Source organism: Neltuma alba, unplaced genomic scaffold (assembly GCF_004799145.2).
Source record: "Neltuma alba isolate B1F8T4 unplaced genomic scaffold, ASM479914v2 tig00011443_pilon, whole genome shotgun sequence".
In the NCBI taxonomy this organism is placed as follows: Eukaryota; Viridiplantae; Streptophyta; class Magnoliopsida; order Fabales; family Fabaceae; genus Neltuma; species Neltuma alba.
Window position 1 is genome coordinate 24,312 of NW_021636125.1, and position 22,932 is coordinate 47,243.

The 22,932-nt window shown below is 33.3% G+C and overlaps 3 protein-coding genes across 4 annotated transcripts; 2 read left to right on the top strand and 1 right to left on the bottom strand.

Annotated features, from left to right (window-relative positions):
• Window positions 1-1,423: 1,423 nt before the first annotated feature.
• On the bottom strand, window positions 1,424-6,378 carry LOC114713653 (alcohol dehydrogenase 1). 2 transcript variants are annotated; one of them, XM_028898318.1, is made up of 10 exons: window positions 6,265-6,378; window positions 5,963-6,099; window positions 4,548-4,594; window positions 4,126-4,451; window positions 3,564-3,646; window positions 3,348-3,423; window positions 3,145-3,206; window positions 2,931-3,026; window positions 2,087-2,280; window positions 1,424-1,773 (listed from the first exon to the last, which is right to left on the bottom strand). In XM_028898318.1, the coding sequence occupies exons 1-9, from the start codon at window positions 6,299-6,301 to the stop codon at window positions 2,107-2,109; spliced, it is 1,038 nt and encodes a 345-aa protein (XP_028754151.1). In that variant the 5' UTR covers window positions 6,302-6,378; the 3' UTR covers window positions 1,424-1,773; window positions 2,087-2,106. The 2 variants fall into 2 exon arrangements, with proteins under 2 accessions (XP_028754151.1, XP_028754150.1); XM_028898317.1 differs by having other exon boundaries at window positions 1,424-1,724; window positions 2,119-2,280; window positions 6,265-6,377.
• A 4,679-nt stretch (window positions 6,379-11,057) lies between these two features.
• Window positions 11,058-13,026, top strand: LOC114713654 (uncharacterized). The gene is made up of 3 exons (XM_028898319.1): window positions 11,058-12,182; window positions 12,379-12,519; window positions 12,605-13,026. The coding sequence occupies exon 1, from the start codon at window positions 11,160-11,162 to the stop codon at window positions 11,949-11,951; it is 792 nt and encodes a 263-aa protein (XP_028754152.1). The 5' UTR covers window positions 11,058-11,159; the 3' UTR covers window positions 11,952-12,182; window positions 12,379-12,519; window positions 12,605-13,026.
• A 4,709-nt stretch (window positions 13,027-17,735) lies between these two features.
• Window positions 17,736-22,494, top strand: LOC114713671 (glycine--tRNA ligase, mitochondrial 1). The gene is made up of 9 exons (XM_028898340.1): window positions 17,736-18,220; window positions 18,593-18,975; window positions 19,090-19,207; window positions 19,305-19,499; window positions 19,601-19,825; window positions 20,104-20,163; window positions 20,288-20,368; window positions 21,328-21,733; window positions 22,104-22,494. The coding sequence occupies exons 1-9, from the start codon at window positions 17,741-17,743 to the stop codon at window positions 22,334-22,336; spliced, it is 2,181 nt and encodes a 726-aa protein (XP_028754173.1). The 5' UTR covers window positions 17,736-17,740; the 3' UTR covers window positions 22,337-22,494.
• The last annotated feature ends 438 nt before the right edge of the window (window positions 22,495-22,932 follow it).

Consider the following 22,932-nt stretch of genomic DNA (forward strand, 5'->3'; position numbering starts at 1 on the left):
ACTCAGCATTGTTAAGGAGTAAATAAATAAATACATAAATTGGTGGTCTCGCCCGCAGACAAGACTCAAAAGTCAAGCCTTCCACATTTCTTAAAAAAACACTTAAAAACATTTAAATATTCTAAATTTTTATTTGGATCATTAAATTTATCAAATTTTTAATTAAGTTATATGACTCAAGAAAGAATTTTAAAATTATATAAGACTTTAATGCCCTTTTCATTAGAAACTAAAAAGTAATTTTAAATTAAAACATTTCATTTCGTAATTAACATGTTTGAACTCTAAATTAACAATATTCTTTATTCATAACACAGTTGTAACAAATCTTTAAATAAAATTTGATCATAATACAATTTTAAAAATTAATATGTTCTATTTCACAATTAACATGTTTTATTTCTAAATTAATATTTTGTTTTCATGACACACTTACAATAAGTTTTTAAATAAAAATTGATCACAATATAACCTTTAAAATTAGCTTGTTTCATTTCACAATTAAACATATTTTAATTCTAAATTAACAATTTTTTGTCTCTACAACACACTTATATCAAGTATTTGAATAAAACTGTATCACAATACAACCTTAAAAGTTAATATGTTCAATTTCGTATTTAACACGTTTTAATTCTAAATTAACAATTTTCTGTTAGGATAAAAATATGAAAATTAAATAATAAAAATTCAATAAGAATACTAAGTCATCGTTATTTCATTGATTGATTTTCTAACTTTATAATTATAGACACTAAGTTTTTCTTGTTCAGAGGTCTTACACAACACAGGAATGATAAAAAAATTCCCATCCCTCTCAGTTTTTAATGAAAAAAATATTAGAATCATTTTATAAAATTTTAAAATTTCTTTTTAAGTCACGTGACCTGATTAGATTTTTAACAAATCTAGTGATATAATTAAAAATTTGAGTTATTTAAACGTCTTTTTAAAAGATTTTTGTTAGGTATAGTCCCTGGCCAAAAGAAAATAGTATATATGGGTGGTTGTTTCCTTTACATACCCTCCTTTTATCCTTATATATTTTCTCTTTGCTGCTATTAATTAAAATTTTAGTGGATCAAATTTAATATTTTATAAAATCATTATTTTAATTTTACATAAGAAATTTTAAGCGTTAAAATTTGGTATGAATAGTTCACAATCATAGTGAAAATAGATAGGAAAAGAACCCACTTTATAAAATATTTTAACAGCAATATATAGTTGTTAGCTGTGTTGAAATCAATTGTTCACGGTTTAAATTTATTTCCCATGAATATTTTTAAAAATACAAAATCGGAACAATCTGCTATTTCTTGGTAGCCTTGGTCCCCTTTCTTGGTTTGTCTCTTTTTAAGAAAACGTGATCCAATTGCTCACTTCTTCTTCCTCAGAAATAAATTAAAAGAAAGATAACAAGTAGCGATTCATCAGATAAAATCTCCTTATTATTCGGAACAATGTACAATAATGCACTTATTTTCGATAAAACAACGTACGGACGTACGATACTACTGGAGATTGTGTATATACATACGAAGCTTCTTTTGTTCTCAATTACTTAGTTCTTTCACAGTCACAGAAAGGAAGAAGCTGGATTCTTTTTAATCTTGCATGCGAATGATGCACCTGATGGATTCTCCCTTCAACATGTACTCAAACGCTTTGTTAATATCCTTGAATGACACGGAATGAGTGATGAACTTGTCCAGTTCCAGCTCCTGTGTGTAAATATATGCATACATTGGTCATTAATCATCAAATACAGAAAATACTCATCCGGTCCTTAATATAAGACCCACTTAACTAATTTGATTAGATTAATGAAGTTAGATAAGTTAGTTAATTATAAGAAAAGTGACACATTTTTCCTAAAACACCATAATCATCTTTCTTAATACCCCTCTCTCTCTTCTATTTGATTATTATTGAGAGAATACCTATAGGGGTAATTTAGAGAAGATTGATAAATATGATAAATGGGTCTTATATTTAGGACCAAAACCAACTCAAGAATTGGGTCCTATATTAAGGACCGGAGGAGTATATAAACCACGATTCATCATTATTCCATAATTAAGAAGCAGGGAGGCTTAATGAATTTTAGTTACGTACCCCTTTCATGTATCGCTCCGCAAGAAGAGGAATATCGGATACGGGCTTGAAGTTGCCATAGAAAGTACCCTTCAGAGTTCTCTCCTTCAGGAAGTTCACTGGGTGAGTTTTGAACGCATCATCCTTGCTTGGCAGACCAACCAGCACAGCGACACCCCAACCCTGCACATATGCATATTAATTAATCGCATCTTTGGATTAACGTTGTTGACAAAAGCGACTTCTATAGACAGAAGTTGAAACAAAAGTTACTCAGGATAATATGATTTTTGTTTGGATGATATATTAAAAAGTCAGTTTTAGAAAATTCAAATCTATAGAAAAAAGCTAAAAGTTAAAAGTTAGAAATAGTTGCTTAATTATAACGGTGTCTTTAGTGCTAGACACAAGAAGCAGATGTGAGTTTTGGAGAGGGGGTATGTACATGATGGATGCATTCAAATGCCTGCACATGCATATTCAAACTTTTATAAACTGAAATTGGGACAAAAGTTACTTGGGGGTGTTTCGATAACCTCAAAATATTTTTTAAAAATACTTTTTAGTAAATCGAGACAAACTCTTCTATATGTTTATCTCATATATCGTAAAATCACTTCTAAAACCATAGTTTGATTTCTATTTAAACACCTGCTTAGGATAATATGATCTATGTTTGAATGATATATTGAAAACTCAGTTTTGGAATATTCAAATTTAAAAAGAAAGCTTAAAGTCAAAAGTCAAAAGTCAGAAAAAGTTACTTATAAAGATACACGTCTTTAGTGCAAAACACAAGATGCGAATATGAGTTTTGAAGAGGGGGCATGTACATGATGGACGCATTCGAATGCGGACATCATGGCTTGGAGGCTGCCGGAGCATTCAAGAGCACAATCCACACCACCACCTGTCATCTCAGCCAGCACCTGTGAACAATTGAAACAAGGCAGCAATATAATGACATCATATATATATATATAGAGAGAGAGAGAGAGAGAGAGGCTTAACATGGCTAGTTTCTCTACTAATTATAAATGTACTGACCTCTTGCACAGGCCTGTCATGATCCTTTGGGTTCACAAATTCATTCACCCCAAATTTCTTGGCTGCACCAGCAACAATATTAGGAACTCAGGTAATTAATAAGATCTATCAATCAATACATAACAGTATGTGTGTGTTTGAAATTGAATTAGAAGTGAGATAATTAATCTTTTCTGAATTCTAAGAAAGATGATGAGATGTACCTGGCTCAAAACGGCTATTCAGCAAGTCAACCCCAATGATTCTGGATGCACCAGAAACCCTTGCACCTTCGGCAGCCTAAGATTTATCATTTTAGAAGAGGACATCAGGAGAAGAAGTTGATAAATACAAACACACACACACACATATGTATATAGGCATCAGATGATTGTCATATGCTAATTAAACACAAGAAGAGGATATAAACATATAAATACCGCAAGCCCAACAGCTCCCAGTCCAAAGACGGCAACAGTAGAACCAGGTTTTGGTTTTGCAACGTTGACTGTGGCACCGAAACCTAAGAGAAACAGTGTAAGGGAGAGAAATAAGAAAACAGTTTTTATATCCAAATTATGAGCACCAACAAGTCAAACCCTATTTGGGGGACTTAAAATTCATTTTAAAGCCAAAAAATCCTAATAATTGACAAATCTAACGAATCTTAATTATCAAGAAAACAATAATCATGTCCCAAGAAAAAACAAAACAACTATAAGTAAGTCCAACTAACAAGTTAACAATTGTCATTTATTTCGCTGAAAGTTATCATTTTAGACTGTTCTGTTGCCGTTAAGACTTTTTTAATAATTATGCGATTTTAGAACAATTCTCTTTTTTTTTAAAAGAAAAATTACAGTAAGGTCTCAAAAAAAGAAAACAACTACCGCTTTTACTGTCCTGAAACTTGTTGTCCCTAGGACTCTTTTTAGTAATTATGTTAGCAATTCTCCCTTATCTAAATGGATAGTGACGATGAGATGTGTTGGGAAATGGGACCTGTGCAGAAACCGCAGCTGAGGAGGCAGAGTTTGTCGAGAGGGGCAGCGGGATTGACCTTGGCAATACACTGATGATGGACAATGGTGTACTCGCTGAAAGTGGAAGTTCCCAGGAAGTGATAGATGGGCTTCCCATTCTTAGAGAACCTGCAGTCGCGGCCGTTGAGCATGACACCCCTGTCGCAGTCCACCATCAGAAGGTCGCACAGGTTGCTCTCCTCCGACTTACAGTGCCGGCATTCTCCGCACTCGCCGGTGAATATCGGCAGAACATGGTCTCCCTCTTTCAGATTCGTCACCCCCTCGCCTACGCTCTCCACTATCCTGAATCCAACATGTTACGTCCACTTCATTACTAAGTTCTTTGTTTATGCAAAGGAAGGGAATTGAACACTGGCTATGACCAGAAAAGGAACATACCCTGCTGCTTCGTGACCCAGTATGCGAGGGAACAGCGGAATTTGTCCCTGTAATATAAATGTAATTGCATAAGTGAACTACGGTTTGGGCCTCTATGTTCTGACTTGCCTCCCTCTTATGCTCTCTGTTCAACTTCCCAAATTTTTTGCCTTTTTTTGGTAAAACTCTCTCCGTTTTATTTTACAAGAGAACTGTGCTTGCTCTTTTCTTTTTTATGAGAAAGAACTACGAAAATCATGTAGTTCAAAATATTAGTTAAATTTATTTAACAATAATAAATTTGTAAGATATATACTTATTTTTTTCAATTATACCTGAGTACATGAGGGATGATAAGTGAAAATTTATTGTAAAGAGATAATAAGTTGCATATATTTAATGAGCATATAAATGGAAAGACAAATTTAAAATTTTAGACAAAAAAATTGATTTCTTATATTAAGAGATACCGGTATGAAAGACATTGGTTTTTAAAGAAAGGATGGAGGGAGCAACTTTTTTTTTTTAAAATACACTTACCATATGGGGGAGAAAGAGTAAAATAAGAACAATAAGAAAATTATTAGGATAAAGAGAACCCCAGAGGAGAGAGTGTGAGTGAAATAGAAAATGATATATTTTGTGGGCATGTGATAATTAATATTAATATTAAAATGAGTAATTAAATAAAAAAATTAACAAAAAAATTTGAAAAAATCTTTAAATGTTTCTTATAAATAAAAAACAAAACAAGTCAATAGTTGTTTTCTAATAAAAAAGAATGGAAGCAGTATCTTTTTACCATAATATAGTGTGATTTTGAATTCTTACAATTTTTTAAAGAAAAATAATTAAGTTTTTAGTTTATTTTATTTAAAAAATTGTCTTAAAATATTTATTTTATTTAAAATCTAAGAAAAAAATTTTAAAAAAAAGTTGGGACATTAATTACGAAAAGAAAAACTCATTTAAAAAAGTTGGTACCTACCATTAATGGTTTTTTTTTTTTTTGAGCTGGTACCTACCATTAATTGTTGTTCCTATCACTTAATAGTCACCTTTATTTTTGACATTTAGTGCCTCCAACAATAGGAAAAGAAACAACGGAACCAGTTTTGATATTTATTATTTTGACAAATCTTAAATTTATCAAATCTGAACTATTTATTTCTTATTTAGATGGTTTAGATTTAATTTTTTTATTTTTTATTTGAAATAATTATTTTGATACATACAGAATGTAAAATATAGATAATTTTTTAATTATCATTCTTTTAAAAAATATTTTTTTATTTAAAAATAATTAATTAAAAATTTTAAATTTAGACTATCCAAATGAGATACAAACCGTCAAAGTAAATTTAGGATGTTAATCAAAGTGACCCCAAAAAAAACATATACAGTGAGAGGCAAACGAAACTGAAAGCAGTACGTACCTTGGCTTCCCAGAAGTAAACATCACTATGGCAAAGCGAGGTAAAGAGGATTTTAAGACGCACTTCTCCAGCCCGCGGAGGCTCCACCTCCACCTCTTCAATCGCCAGCGGCTTCCCCGCTTCCCAAGCAACCGCAGCTACAATATACAATATTCACATTCCCATTAATTCAGTTCACCACTTCCACCATATATATATATGTACACACACACACACACTCTAAACAAACAAGAAGACACAACATAGTTGAAGAAGAAAGGCTAGTTTCAAAAATTTAAGACAGAAGGAATTCCACGGGAGACCTTTGCACTTGATGACGCGACCAGCAGTGGGAGCCATGGCTAGTGAGCTCGGAGGGTTGGAAGGAAGAAGACGATGATGATAGTACGAACCAAGAGTCGTTTGTTGTTGTGTGGACTAGACACATCCCTCACGCTGCTATATATATCCAAAACAATGTTGCCGGGCCTGGGCCTGCGGAAAGGGGAGGGAATCATTGATTCCAATTTCGTTTTGAATAGCCATCGTACACACAGAACTGTAGCACCACGTGGTCAACTACTATTGGATGCTGCGCTTATTTGGATAGCGTTAGGAAGTCTCTGGACGAAAATATGGCCATCACGTGGCGCGACTAATTTGTTCGCACGTAAATTATTCAACCTTTTCCGGTTTTAATTATAAGAGTTGGTTGATTAATTTAAAAAGATTAAAAAAAAATTAAATTAGTTGTTTATAATAAATATGTGTTGTCTTTCTTAAAATATCCTTACTAATCAAGTGTGTTGGTTATAACTATTATTGTTAGAAGAACTATCTTAGAAAAATATATAAATATGAGAGATAAAGTAGATTGGAGTCTTATATTTAGAATCAAAATAAAAATTAAATAAGATCTTATGTTAAAGAATGGAGGTAGTATTACATTAATTCATAATGTACAAGCACATTAATATCAATCCCCCAGGACACATAAGCAAGCATGCATGTTTATCCAATTGACACTATTCATCTACTAAATAAAGTTCTGTGCATGAAGCCATGAATAACTAGATTAATATCAGCATGATAGGACACATAGGCAATCACATGTTCATCCCATTGATATTATTCATTTACTAAATTAAGTTCGGTGCATGAATAAATTAAAGAAGATTAAATTTATTTTTTGGGTTAAAAGGTATTTTAGTCCTTAAATCGGCATATCGGTCATCTTAAACTATTGAAGTGGTGGGGTATTATCCGTGAAGTATCAAGAAGGAGCAAAATTGTCCTTCCTGTACGCTCTTTAATATAGAATCTAATTGTTAAATTAATTTTGACTCTAAATATAATATCTATTTTTATTATCTCTATAGATATTCTCTCAACTATTACCTCCATTCCTTATAGATATTCTCTCAACTAAGAATCTTGTTGGAAGTTCCTGTGGTCTCTTTCATTGCCGGATGAATTTATTTTATTTGTGTGGAAATTGTGGCATCAAGCCGTCCCAACATGCTGATATTTTAACAAGTTGGGCACTTGTCTGTTTTGGATGTATTTTATCTGAATCCCCATAGAACATATCTATGGACAATAATAACTTTGAAGAATTCTGCGCTTTTGGCCTAAAAATATCCTCATGAAATTAACGGATGACAATCTTTCTGAAAGTATTGCCCCTGGGATTATCATATCTATCCTCCTAAATATCTTATGGTCCAAACGCAATCTGCATGCTGCTCTTCATGAAGCCAAATGAGGTCCATAATTAAAGAGCTCGAGGACAAAATCAATTACTTAAAATGTGGCCTTCCTTAAGTCCGGATGACCGCAGCTACGTAACAGCAGATTATTATTTCAACACATCTCAATCATTTCGACTTCTTCCACCTTTCAATCTGGATGGGTGGTGCTGGCTTCTTCTTAAATCAAGAAGGCAAATGGAAAACACTATGGTCTCCATTTGGTATGAAATATTGAGAATGAGAGGTAAAGATTGAGATTATATTGTGATTGAGAAAACCCATTAAAAAAGTATTTAGTATAAGAAATTACTTGTTATTTGAGGTTGAACGAACCCATATAGGTGGGATTGAAGAATACCGTTACTCCCATAGCATTCCCAAATCTATAAATAATAGATAATCACTTGTGTTGAAAGAGAGATAAACTTTCTAAAACTATTACAATGGTTTAATTGCTTTAAACTTTGGATCAAACACACTCAACGATAGCCAGAGTTTCAATGTATCCATTAACTCGTTAAGTAAAGAGGCAAGGTTTCAAGACTCGTTATCCTTTCTCGGGCTTCATCAAAAGCAGAATCCAAGCCAAGATGGAAATTGAAAATTCTTCTATTCTTTTATGTTATTAGAGAGAGTTGCATCTTTGGAGTACTTCCACTCTTGTGGGTCATATAAATCAAGGTTTTGCCTTTCACAATGGATTAAGAAAGGAATTCACCCTTGTCCATAAGATGCATTCTTTCAAAGAGCAAAGCATGGCCCCATGTCCCACAAAACCGATAATGGTTCGGTGGAGGACGAGGAATGCTTTGGGGTCCTCCAATGCCCCTTGCGAGGTGTCGGATGGAGATAACTCTGAAGGCATTAATATCCCAATGAATGGATAGGCCAAAATCTACCGCGGCGCTAGATTAATGTACTCTTGGGTAATGGAAAGGTTGCCTTTTCTAAACTCATGGACAAAACTTCTATCTCTAAAATGGTAGCTCTGTTTTTGAGGGAGGCAAACATGCCTCTTGTTGCTTCCCATACTTCTTTTATTCGATTGGAACAGAGAAAAATGAATACTTATCAGCCGTCCTTGCACCATAGAGTTGTCTGCTTCCCAACCGGCATGGTATCATCAACGGCGGGCTTTGGCACTGTTCCAATGAGATATTCATATTGCCCTTTTCTTGTGACACATAATCGCACATTGGCTGCCCATTGAAGACAGATTTAGTCATTCAACCAATGAACTATAGAAACTGGATTGACATCCATGGATGCTTGGTGACATGAGGTATTGGCTATCAGCACCCCTTGATCACCATGGCCTTCAGCGTTCAAGCCAAACCCAAACTGGTTCATGACTGCTCCTATACCATGAATAAGTTTATGATGCTGTAAAAGGTTACGTTATTCATACGTACAGAGGATTAGATAAGTGCAAACACTAAATCATTATGAGAGGCTATGATTCTAAGGATGAAATAGAATTGAGCATAAATGTAATATTTGTCCCTCAGGTCTACTTTTATTATGATTTTGGTCTTTCAAGTTTCAAATCATAGGTTTTAGTTTTTTAAAGAGCAAAATAGTCCAAGTCTTTATTAAATTATAAGGATCAATATCTTAAACAAAAAGAAAGTTGAGGAAGTAAAACCTATAATTTAAAATTTGAGAGATCAAAAGTTAAATGACCAAAAATTATATTAAACATGATATTGAAATCTGTAATGGAAAGGATAAAACTTTGACGAAGTAAAATAACAAACCCAACACATAAATGAGGTGTTTAGGCCCAATCACCCGTTAGGCTGCGCTACGCTAACAAAAATCAACAATGCATCAGTCCCAAGCTAGTATAGGAGTTTTAAGTTCCTTGGGACTTTACTAATATTAGTTTATTTTGTGAGATACTATCTCTCTAATATGATTCTTAATATAAAGGTCAGTTTAGATTTTAATTTGGTTTTACATATAAGACATTAATATACTTTGTCTGATACATTTATTCTTTTTTCTTCTTCCTAAAATAGTCTATATATTGATTGCACATATTAAAGATTTCATATAAAGTAGTGTCAATTAGAGCCAGTATTACATGCTGGACCTGCAGGCCTAGCCTACCAATCTGCCAAAAATGGTGGGCTCAGGCTGACAAAATAACAATCCAACAAGGTGTGAGCTACTCTAGCTCACACTGTTTTGGGCCTTCTTTCGCCACCAGTTAACTTGCTTTTTTTTTTTTTAAAATTTTTCATGTATTTCCCAATATATTATATAACATATTTGGATGATTATGACCCTCAAATCCTATACGCACATTGTCCTACTCATATAATTACATATGTAATTAAACAATATATATATATGCAGTTATATAAACAGCATAGTTCATATTTTATTTTTCATCTATTTGTTGCTTTACCATACACTCTTTGATAAGACATATACATATAAAAGATTTACTTAATTAATTTGGATAAAGAAAGTAGTTAAATTAATTATTTATAAAAAATATGTATTGTTTTTTTTTAAAACACCTTCTTAAATTATAAATTAATCCTCACATTATTTTATTATAACTACTATCCAAGTTTAAGACTTCAAGTTTAATTTCAACATTTTAAACTAAGCCAAACCCATACTAATGGTAATAGTTTTTTTATAAGAAAAATTATATAGGCAAGCTGGCGGCTAGCCTTGGCAGACGCTTGCTAGCCTGCACCACCATAGGCTGGCCCGTATTGGTATCGCCAGCCTGCTTTACCAATTCCAGTGTCAATGTATATGAGTAGTTATGGTATTTTATGAAAAATAACACATATTTATTACAAATAATTAATTTAATTAATTTTCTTAATATTCACAAATTAGTTATTTAACTCCTATATTAAAAATCAGAAATAGTATTTTGATAATTACCTATCATAGCTGTCCTCATATGTATTATCCCTAAAATATTTTAAATTAAAATAAAAAGTTCATAGCATCTATTGCTCGAAAGCTAGTAAGTTTAACATGATAAACATAATCTGCTAAGTAAAATGAATTTGATGAAAGAAAGATCATAGGAGAATCATAATCAGGTCTTAAAGAAGGGATTTAATTACCTTAAAATCTATTGACAAGTAAAGAGTAAGCAATGACAAGTTTCTTAGTGGAAAAGGACAATAAGTTCAGACTGGTTACTTGTTATAGAGATTTTTTGGTAATTAAATTTTTTGGGGACGTTTTGGTAATTCTCCCAAAGATTATCGGACAAGGAGAACGAAAAACGACAAAGGTCGCACGACGTCGTTTGGCTGCTGTCATGTGAGCCTCAACGCCCAGTGGCTGCATCACTGTGATCGAATGTCGTTTGTTATCTGCGATTTAGCCCCGAAAGAAGGGGTTTTGGTCGGCAGTTTCGATCGAAGGTCTCTGAGTTTCTCTTCGTCGTCGTCTTCTTCGGACAAGCGCAGACGAAGACACAGCCAACGATGGAGGCCCTTGCTTGTATTCAACACCGTCGCCAACCGCTCGGTTCCTCAGCTGATTACTATTGTCCATCGCTACGAAGATCCGCCTGTTCCCAATTCCTCTCACCTCCTGTGCACTTTCCATCTCCCTCAGTTAGAGCTTCATCTGACTCGACTTGGCCGAATTTCCAAATTCGTCAAACCCCTTTAAACCAATTCCTGGACTTTTTCCCCAAAATCGCCACCTATGCCACTTTAACCGCTGTATCGACACTATTCTTCAATGGGTTTTACCGGAGCGCGTTAATTTCCAAGTGCATTGCGTCGTCTCCTGTGGCTGCTATCCAAGAATCGATGGTTGAGGAGAGAGAAATAGAGGAGTTAATTGGGTCTGCTCGCAAACCATTTCATGGATGCTCCGTGCGGTACTTGAAGCTCGAGGAGAAAATTCCAGTAGTGTACGATTTTACGAAAACGAAACCTGAAGATCAAGCTTGGCTGGAGTTGAAGTCCCATATTCATAGTTGTACTGAAGAGTTGGAGCTCGTGAAGGTTGGATTTGAAGAGATATTGGAGAAAGATCCATATGGCACCAAGTCCTATCACGGTCTTATACTTGAGTACCTGGAAATGGTTGATGAATGTAAGGACATATTGAAGGATATTAAGAAAAAGATGGATAGGTGTGAAAGGGAAAATGGAAATACGAAGTATTTTTTGAGTTTATTTAACGAATTGGTTGATCGAGTAAGAGTCTTGCAGGGATACATGCTTGGTGCTTTGCAGTTTTATCAAGAGCTTGAGCGAGAGTAAGAGCAATTCGTCCTTAGGTGCTGGTTTTAAAGCGTTTTGTATGATTCATTTTTCATATAAAGAATGACAACCATCCCATTGCTCAAGGTGGGTTTTTGTGGCTTAGCTCAAACGTACTGAGTATAAATAGGAAATTGTAATAGGCTTACCTGGGTGACACTGTACTGAGTATAAATAGGAAATTGAACCATTGGCTGAAGCATTAAGCTGAATGGCAATCACAATATATATGTGAAGTTAGGAAGTGAATATATGAAGTAATAATTAGTTTCCAAATTGTAAAAATACTGCTGGATTTTTTTCCTTCTGTTTTGGTATTATTGACTATGTTCTTTGATATTACTATCAAGCTATGCTTCCGCAAATGTGATCGATTCTTTCAATCATCTTGTAGTATAATATTGTTGCAATTGCTTTTACTTCGTAGCTTTCAGTTTTGGCAATTTTGTTTCTAACTTTTGAAAGTGCTGGAATGGAATCATCCACAAATTGCTTGATGTGTGATTGCCATGACAATGCTGGGAAAATAGGTGTCAAATTGAACCTCAATGAGGGGTTCTATAGTCAGGTAAATCATGTTAGATTAGACATTTTTCACGTTTTTGGTGCGTTGGATGAATTATATTTTTGTTTGACACTATTCATTTTACCAGGAGGTCCATGACTTTGTTATAATTGAGTTTTGTAACTTGCCCAAGGTCCTATGACAATTCAAGTTTAAAATTTCTGAGCTAACAACTGAAGTGAAAGGTGAGGACAACAAAGTCAATGTTTGATTAATCTCTTTTAGTCCTTTGCAGTTCTTTCATATTTTTTAGCGGACGGATTAGAATTTATACTTACAAGTTGCAACTTGCCTCTGATTCCCTATTGTCCATCAGAATTCTTTAATGAAATGTATTTCTGCAGAGTGGGAACTCAACAGTTGGCATTGTATTTAAATTGCTTTGCTGAAGGCCAGTTCTTGTGGTCTTTGTTAGATTACTGTCCATTTATTTGTGTGGGCTTTTCGTTCTACTTGCAACAGTAGTAGTGGGCGTCAGTTAATTAGGCAAAATTTGCCTCATGAAAATTGTGGGCTTACTTTGAAGAGTATCCGAACACTTGAGGAGTTTATTAGCGTTTTTTCTTTTGTGGGTCTATATAACCATCTTTTTGGCAGATATTCATTCCTATACGGGTTCATTTTTGTGCATGATATCCCCATGTAAATGTATGCCATAACTACTACAGATATGAGTGAGAATATCTCATTTGTTTTGTTAGTGAAGTTTATATTAGATTGAGCTAGTGGAACAACCTCTAGAGAACATTGTACCTCATTCATAAGGGCTTTTCCCTCAAAAAATAAAAAAAGAAGTGACAAACAGCTTCATGAAGCAAGGTCAAGAAAAAGACATTTTACCTCATACATAAGTATTACCTCGTATTGGTTATCATGTTCTCTATAATTGATGCTCCTTAAGGAGGTTGCAGAACTATGGTCTTTAGCTTGGTTTATGTCAGTTACAGAAAGTAAAAATGCATCCTCTTTACTAAAGTTAGTTAATATGTTAGAAAAATTGGGAACTAAAGGCACTAATATTCCTTGCTTCAGCTAGCTGTTCCTATTTTAGCATAAAGTTTTTGTTGTTATATTTTAAACGGTTCTGGTATCTAGTTGGTTCTAAGCAGTTAGTAATTGAAATGTTCAGATACAATCACAGACATTGATATGGTTCATGAAGGAGGGCCCACACCTGCCAAATATTGAAAATGGAGTTGCTGAATCCATTTGGAGGTTAATAAAACAAGTGCGAATAAATCACATTTAGTGCCTGAAGCTCGAGGAAAATGTCTTAATTGATATTATTCACAAATTTACCAAAATGGGGCCTTATGATCATGTTTAACAGATTTTGAGTTCAAAGTTTATAGCTATGGTGAAAGTTTAGAGCTAGTTGGCAAAAAAAAATAAAAATTGAAGTGATATTAGAGAGTGACTAATGTTGGGAGTAAGCTGTCAATGGTCATAATATTCTTGAATTTCCTAAGTGTTATAAAGTGTCATTTGTGGTTGGAATTGGTTATCAGGGTGACTTACATTGCCACCACCCGGATTTTTCTTCACCTTTTACGATTCTTTTTAAATGATTCTTTTATTGTAGAAGATTGGTTAAGGGAATGAAACTTTACTGAGGGGACATTAAGTGCAGGAAATATAACAATCTGTAGAAGGATTGAGCTAATTTACAAAGCTGTTCCCTTATTGAATAGCTCATTCGTTGGAATGGCAAAATGAAGCTCAGTCGCTGTAGTGATATGGAGTGCCATATGGAAGATATTCTCTGAGAAAAGCTCAAATTTGTCCCTCCACCTTCTCTCTTTTTGGGTATGAAATCAATATGTGGCAATCAATACACACACTTTCCAGTTCATGTAAGATGTCAGTTAAGTTTTCTCACATAAAAGAATGTTAGTCAAGTTATTAAATATGTTTTAAATTCATGAAAGTCACCTAATCTATTTTTATTAAAAAATGTGATTGGAAGTTCGCGCCTCTCTTTCATGTATTTAAAACTTCCTTTCTTCATTGTAACAAGAGGTGAAGGTGAAAACTATTATTAATTACTTTGTTAATTTCTTATATTTTGAATCAACATTTTTTTCTAATAAAATTCTTATATTTGGGGCTAGACGGAGTTTATATATATATAATACAAGAGAAAATTAAATGAGAAAACATGCAAGCTCTCTATCGTGTTGCATATGTGTGATATCTCTAACTAATTTTTTTGTGGGAGGATTATGAAGTCTCATAGAAAGAAAATAATTCTAAAACAAGTTTAAGAGGTTGTCATTTTTTTATTTTGAAACTTGTTATTATAAGCTGTTTAGGCTGTTATTGAGATTTTTTTAGTAATAATTATTATTTTTTAGTTTGGGATCTTATTGTAATTTTCTTGTTTTTTATTTACATAATTTGGCTACTTATATCTCATGAAAAGGACTAAAAGTATTATATAGAGGCATTGGCTGAAAACTTTGCTACATTTTTATTTAAACAAAAGTATACATTGTTTAATTTTATAGAAGATTTTAATTTAGTTCATTAGCTTTGAAAAAACATATTTTTAATTTTTTAATCTTAAAATGGTTAGTGATGATGATTTTTTTATGACAATCATAATTGTTTTAAAAATTACATTTAGAAAAAATTGCAATCAAGTCCCACTTAAGAGAATTCAATACAAAAAGGCATTTTGAAATTATCAAATTATTTCGAAGTTCTAAGAGACATTATTACAAGAGATTTTATTTGTGTAATTATCAAATTGTCCTTCTTTTTTTTTAAGTATGCATTGACATCTGAAAGTGTAATCATTAACAACTTAAGGTATAAGGATTAATAACTATCATGGCAGTTATTAACAACTCATGCATTATATTTTTATGATGTGCTGAGAAAATGTATTATCAATACCCGCCGTGATAGTTGTTAATTTTTACACTTTAAATTGTTAACGATTGTTTTTTCAGTTATTGATACATACTTTTAAAAAAAAAAAAAGACAATTTGATAATTAAACAAGTGAAATTTTTCGTATTAAGGTCTTTTAGAACTTTAAAATAATTTGATGATTTCAAAGGATGTTTTTATATTCAATTCTTTTGAATGGGACTTTATTGCAATTTTTCCTTAAATTTAATATTTCCAATGCAGGATGTTTTATTAACATTCAAGAACACAATATTATTACTTTTTATTAATGATTTTAAAAGATAAAAATATATTTCTTAAATTTAAAGGAGAAATTGAAATTTCATATAAAAGTAAAAAGTTAATATAATTTTTGTGGAGAAAGAATTAATATAATTTTTGGTCATTCAAGTTTATTCTCACTTTTTTTTTGTTTATCAAGTTTTAAATTTTAGGTTTTTGTCCCTTAAATTTTTTTTTTTTAAATATTGGTTCTTGTAATCCAACAAAAACCTAGACTATTTTACCATGTTTGAAAATTGAGATATCAAAATCAAAATAAAAACAAAGTTAAGGTATTAAAGATTATATTAACCTGAAATTAAATGAGTAAAAGCATATTTTAAAGATGTTGAGATCCCCTCGTCATGTAAGTAAATAATACCTGCAGTCATTAATACAACAGTTAGTTTGATTTTTAATTTGGTCCTAAATATAAGATCTCAATCCACTTTATCTCTCATATTTGTTTAATTTTTTTTTCAAAATAGTACTTGTAATAATTGTATATGTTAAATGTTTCATCAAATAGTAGTTCTAACTAATATACAAGATTAGCAAGAGTATTCTAACAAAGACAATACCTATTTATTATAAAGAACTAATTTAATAAATTTTTTTAATCTACTTAAATTAATCAATAAATTTTTATATTAAGAACTGGATCTAGCTGTAGACTGCACAACTAGCATGGTGCGTTTGTTGAGAACTCCATTCTCATTAAATTCCATTGGTCGTCGGCAGCTGGTTTGATGTTGCACTCTGCGCACAATTGGCATTCAAGTCTACGCGGTTTTACTTTGTTGCATTGTCACTGGGTCTGAGCCCTTCCCTTTCAAAATTCCCTCTCTCTCTCTTTTTTTTTTTCCTTTGTTTTTTTAAAAAAAATTTCCCGACTTTTCAACTCGAAACATGGCAAATGCCCATGCAATATGATTTATGAAATTACTCCTCCGGTCCTTATTATAAGACCCAATTTGACTTTTTATTTGGTCCTAATTATAAGACCAAATCCATTTTCTCTCTTATATTTATGCATTTTTTTTTCAAGATAATCCTTCTAATAATGATAGTTTTAACCAATATACTTGATTAGCAAAGATATTTTAGGAATAACAACACTTATTTATTATAAATAACCAACTTAACTTACTTCCTTAATCTCCTCAAATAAGTCAATTGGGTCTTATAATTAGGACCGGAGGAGTACTAAAAATTCATAATTTTATCATTATCCTACGAAATTCAAATATTAAATATATAATATATAATATGAAGTTGAATAAGCAAAACTTGATTGAGTGGACATTTGTCATTGTTTCAAAATTAACTAGTATTTCAAGTAAGGTCGCGTAAGATTATTATTGTATCAATACACTAAAATTAATAAGAATTAGAAATATTGAAAAAATCTGGAAAAAAAGAGAGTACTGGATAAAGATTTTTAAAATAATTTTTTAATTTACTCAAATTAGTTAAATAGCTTTCATATCAAACACCGAAGGTAATATTAAAAATAATAAATGGAGACCCTTAAGATGATTTTTTGAAAAACCAAAATTGTCGTTTAATTTTCAAAACTCACAATTTAATCCTTACGGTGTAACAAGAGTATTTAAAATATGTAACTTTAAATATATATGTGCCATATGTGCGGTTGTGTTTGTGTGTTAACATATTGTGTGCTTGTCATTTTCATTTCATCCCTATAGAAAAGAAGATAAATAAGTTATTAATTTATATAATTATATAATACTTGCAATTTTATTTTATACTATCATCAATATAACATCAATATCAATATATTTATGAAGTCAGTAGTATACTTATAAAAGCTGTATACAACAGCAATATTTACAAATTGTAAATAGTGCAACAGTAGTATCTTGTAGCTATGTGAAAAAAATAAAAAAAATAAAAATAGATGAATAAATAAATAAATAATTAAGAAAGGAAAAAAAAAAGAAAAAGAATTTTACAGTTGTTTCGTTTTCTGAAGTGAAGTCGCTTAAAACCTAGTGAAGTGGTTTCCTTGCATATCTAGCGTCGCATGCTCTTGCTGAGAACTCTATCCTCATCAAATTTGCTTGGTCTCCGGTCGCTGGTCAGCCGTCGCTCACGATTGGCGTTACACTCATCGTCGATGGACGCTGTCGAGGAATCACTTCGTAAATCCCTGTCGGAAAAGCAGTCCGCCGTAGAAGCGCAGGGAAATGCTGTCCGAGCTCTCAAAGCTGCCGCCGTCACCACCTCCGCGTCCAAGCAGGAAATCGATGCCGCCATTGAAAACCTCAACAAATTGAAGCTCGATAAGGCTTCGATTGAGAAACAGCTTCAAGCACACATTGGTGGCGCTGGTCGTGACGGTTCAATTAGCAAGGAAGCATTCCGTCAAGCGGTCGTTAACACTCTCGAGCGGCGTTTATTTTATATCCCGTCTTTTAAGATTTACCGAGGTGTTGCTGGGCTTTACGATTATGGACCACCTGGTTGCTCCATTAAGTCCAATGTCCTTAGCTTCTGGCGTCAGGTGGGAAAGGGTCTCTATTTCATCTCACTGAAATTTAATTCTCCATCGATTTACTTATACTTGCGTTAATTTATCGTGTCTGAGTTTGGATAGGTTATATAATTCAAAAATATTCAGTAGTTATCAGTTGGTCATTTGCATTACAGCAGCGGGTTAAAAACTAGTGAGACCTGAGAAATTGTAGATTCCGATCAGATCAATAGGTTCAGCAAGTGTATCAGGTTAATTTTGGTTGAATCTGTATGGAAGTTGTGCTACTTGATATATGAGAGACATTTAGCATTTAGGTTTGGTTTTGATCTTTGTGATTGGCCGGCATATGTTCCATCTATTATACAATGCTTCTTATTGTCAGTTTCTCATGGTTTGCAGCATTTTATTCTTGAGGAGAACATGTTGGAGGTTGACTGCCCGTGTGTGACACCTGAAGTTGTACTCAAGGCATCAGGTCATGTGGATAAATTCACTGACCTCATGGTTAAGGATGAGAAAACTGGGACATGCTACCGAGCTGATCACCTGCTTAAGGATTATTGCAATGAAAAGTTACAGAAAGACCTGAGCATGCCCCCAGAAAAGGTTGCAGAACTCAAGCATGTATTAGCCACCTTGGATGATCTCTCAACTGAAGAGCTGGGTGCAAAGATCAAGGAGTATGGAATTACAGCTCCAGACACAAAGAATTCACTTTCTGATCCTTATCCTTTCAATTTAATGTTCCAGACATCTATAGGCCCCTCTGGTGTGCTTCCTGGGTGTGTAACTCTCCTGTCCTGGTTCATATATCTGTCTGTATTTTTCATTTGTATAACTTTGAATCTGACATTAGTACTGAGGCAAACGGCTTTATCTTGTTCCAAATGTTGCAGGTATATGCGCCCTGAAACTGCACAAGGCATCTTTGTTAATTTCAAAGACTTGTACTATTTCAACGGGAATAAACTCCCATTTGCTGCAGCCCAAGTTGGACAGGCATTTAGAAATGAGGTTGGTAACCCACTCCTTGTTGCCTAGCATTAGATTAGTGAATGCGTTCAAGTGACTCTCTTCATGCTAAAGGGTTAACTGTTTCCTACATTTTTAGATATCTCCCCGCCAAGGCCTTCTCAGAGTCCGGGAATTCACATTGGCAGAAATTGAGCACTTTGTTGATCCAGAAGATAAATCTCATCCAAAATACTCAGAAGTTGCCAACTTAGAGTTTCTTATGTTCCCAAGGGACCTGCAAATGTCTGGTCAATCTGCAAAGATAATACGTCTTGGTGATGCTGTTTCAAAGGTCAGTTCAAATTGTAATACATTGTTTTCTTCTTGTTTTTGTCTCTTCTATTGTCCTTTTATGACATTACAGGTTCTTTTTCCTTTTGAATATTTTTTCAGGGAATTGTCAATAATGAGACTCTTGGTTACTTCATTGGAAGAGTTTATCTTTTCTTGACTCGTCTTGGTATAGATAAAGACCGTTTACGATTCAGGCAACACCTTGCTAATGAGATGGCCCATTATGCTTGTGACTGCTGGGATGCTGAAATTGAATGTTCCTATGGTTGGATTGAGTGTGTTGGCATTGCAGATAGATCTGCATATGATTTGCGTGCTCACACTGTAATGATTCTGTTCACTTAGCTTTTGTCTATTACTTTAAACCACGACAACATGATTTTATTGGATGTATTCTTTGCTTTCTGTAATTTCATTTGGCTTACCTATGGTCAGCAACCTTGTTGACGTGAACGTTGTAATACCTTTATTTTCAGTAGACAATGTTTATATTTATACATATTTTTACAACACTAGAATGCATCCCATATTTTTTGTTTCCATGTTATCAACACCGTATAGTGTCCTATAATCTCATTATGTTTCTCTGTTTAATATCTCAGGAGAAGAGTGGTGTTCCTCTAGTAGCTTCTGAAAAATTTTCAGAACCTAAGGAAGTCGAGGTAATGTTTATTATTGTTAGCACATAATTATGGACAGCATTTATGATTGGTTGCTGCAATTTCATATATATCCATTTGAAGTCAATGGTGTCATTGGTTGACATGGTCATTTGATTTTTCTCAGAAATTGGTTATAGCTCCTGTAAAAAAAGAGTTGGGTCTAGCTTTCAAGGCGAATCAGAAGAAGGTGGTTGAATCACTTGAGGTAATTAAACAGTGTTAATTCTCTGTGGTTTAAATGCCATCACCATAGTTGGTAAATTGTGAATCATATGGACAACCATTTTTTCAAATAATGAATAGTAAGATTCACAACTATAAAATTTATCAGACCCATACCATATGCTAATACAAAGTAAATCACATGCTAATAGGAGTCTAAACAGTAAAAATATTAATATATTGCATGATAAGACGTAATACCATTAGCATCTAATAATATCATTACTTAATGGTGCTAGAAAGACTTTCTACGCCACTATTCATAGCTATGTGTACTTTTGAAATTTTTGGGTTTCAAGATATGGACAAATATAATGCTAATAATAAGGTTCAGAAGGTAGTTACTCACCATTTGAGACCCAGACCATGTTTTTGGCTGTTCTAGACCATTATTCCCACTATCCTCCTTCCGAAAAGATAAAAGCAAAAGTAAACTACTCCCAGTTTTAGGGGATGCAGGGCTCAACTGAACTCAACTCAACCAGCGTCTGGTTGGTTTTATGACTGAAAAAGGGTTAAGGTGCAATTTTAATTCCAATCTTATTTCTTAGGTGCAATTATACTCTTGATTTTTTTAATGTTGCAATTTTGACCTTGATCTTTCTTTCTTTCTTTTTTTTTTGGGGAGGGGGACCCAAAGATCAAAGGTAAAATTGCACTCGGAAAAAAAAGATTAGAGGCAAAATTGCACTTGAAAAATAAGGTTAGGGACAAAATTGCACCACTAAAAATTAGGAGTAGAATTGCCCATAAGAAATAAAATCAGGGTCAAAATTGCACCTTAACCCACTAAAAAATTCATACCAAATACTTGATTTGGACAAATTGAGGCATACCTATTTCGTATAGTTGATGGATTTCAAACCCCTTTGCAAACAGTTGTAAAGTACTTCTTTAACATCATCTTGTGCCACTGACATCTGGATTTTTTCTCCCTGCCAGGCTATGAGTGAGAAGGAAGCTTTGGATATGAAGGCAGCTCTGGAATCAAAAGGTGAAGTAGAGTTTTATGTCTGTACACTTGAGAAAAATGTGACTATTAAGAAAAGTATGGTGACTATTAACAAGGAGAGAAAAAAAGAACACCAGAGGGTTTTCACACCATCTGTGATTGAACCATCCTTTGGAATTGGACGGATAATATATTGCCTGTACGAGCACTCTTTCTACATGAGGCCAAGTAAAGCTGGGGATGAACAATTAAATGTCTTCCGCTTTCCCCCCATCGTAGCCCCTATTAAATGCACAGTTTTCCCACTAGTTCAGAACCAGCACTATGAAGCAGTTGCTAAATCAATTTCCAAGTCTTTGACGGCAGCTGGAATTTCACATAAGATTGACGTGACGGGTATGTTGATATAAACACTCTCTTGACATTTATGTTTTACAAATTTGCATTGATAACAAAATACTGGATGCTTGCGTGCTGGAATGTCTGCTTAAAGTTGGTATTAATTCTTACTTTTGGATGAAAATGTGATGTTTGTTTTAGTTGTCTAGATTTGTTTCCAACCGTTTTTTTTTTTTTTAACTGTTGCATTGATGATTTGCTTCCAAGTTCCAATTTTGAATATAGCTGTATAAAATAAATTTCTTATTTTATTGTTTAGCGCGGTCGTTAGAAAAATGACACTTGGTGGACTGCTTCACATGAACCCATTTCATGTCATCTGAAGTTTATGTTTGTAACTCGGGTATCCTTCAAAAACTTTTTACAGGCACATCAATAGGAAAGCGATATGCAAGAACAGATGAGCTAGGTGTTCCTTTTGCAATCACTGTAGATTCAGAATCGTCAGTGACTATTAGGGAGAGAGACAGTAAAGATCAAGTGCGTGTGAATGTGGAAGAAGCTGCCTCAGTTGTTAAGGGGGTGACCGAAGGCCACACGACGTGGGCAGACGTATGGTCAACTTTTCCCCATCATTCCTCTGCATCCCAGGATGATTGAGGTTATAGCAGTGTCTCCTTTGGGTTGACCTGTTCGAGTTTATTATTGTGTTGTTATCTGAGTAGTGAATAGAAGTGAAAAAAGAGAGTTAATATTTACGGTCCATTGCTTTGGTGATAAAGGAGTTGTATCAGGATACATTTTACAAAGACGTTTTTGGGGTTATGGATTTTCTTATTATTTATTTCAAAGTGCTTTTATTTTAGATGAAAAATGATATAATTGTTCCGTTTTCTTCTTTTCAAGTTTCTTCCTTTTTCCTGGCAAAAGAATCACTGAATTTTTTTTGTCGCGTAGCTTGACCTACAGTGTTCATAACGGTTTCTGCATTCTATGCTTTTTGATTTCTTTGTTGTAATTTAACCTTTCGATGGAGACATATAATGATTTTTTTGTTTGGGCCTAAAAAAAGAAGAAGAATTACAATCAAGTTTTTTTTTAAAAAAAATAATTATTAAAAAGTCTCAATGATAATCTAAGTAATATGTAATAACAAGTTTTAGAATAAAAAAATAATAACTTTTGAGATTTGTTTTGTGATTTTTTTTTGTTTTGGGATTTCATTTTAAGTTTCTGAAAATATTTTTACTCCTGCT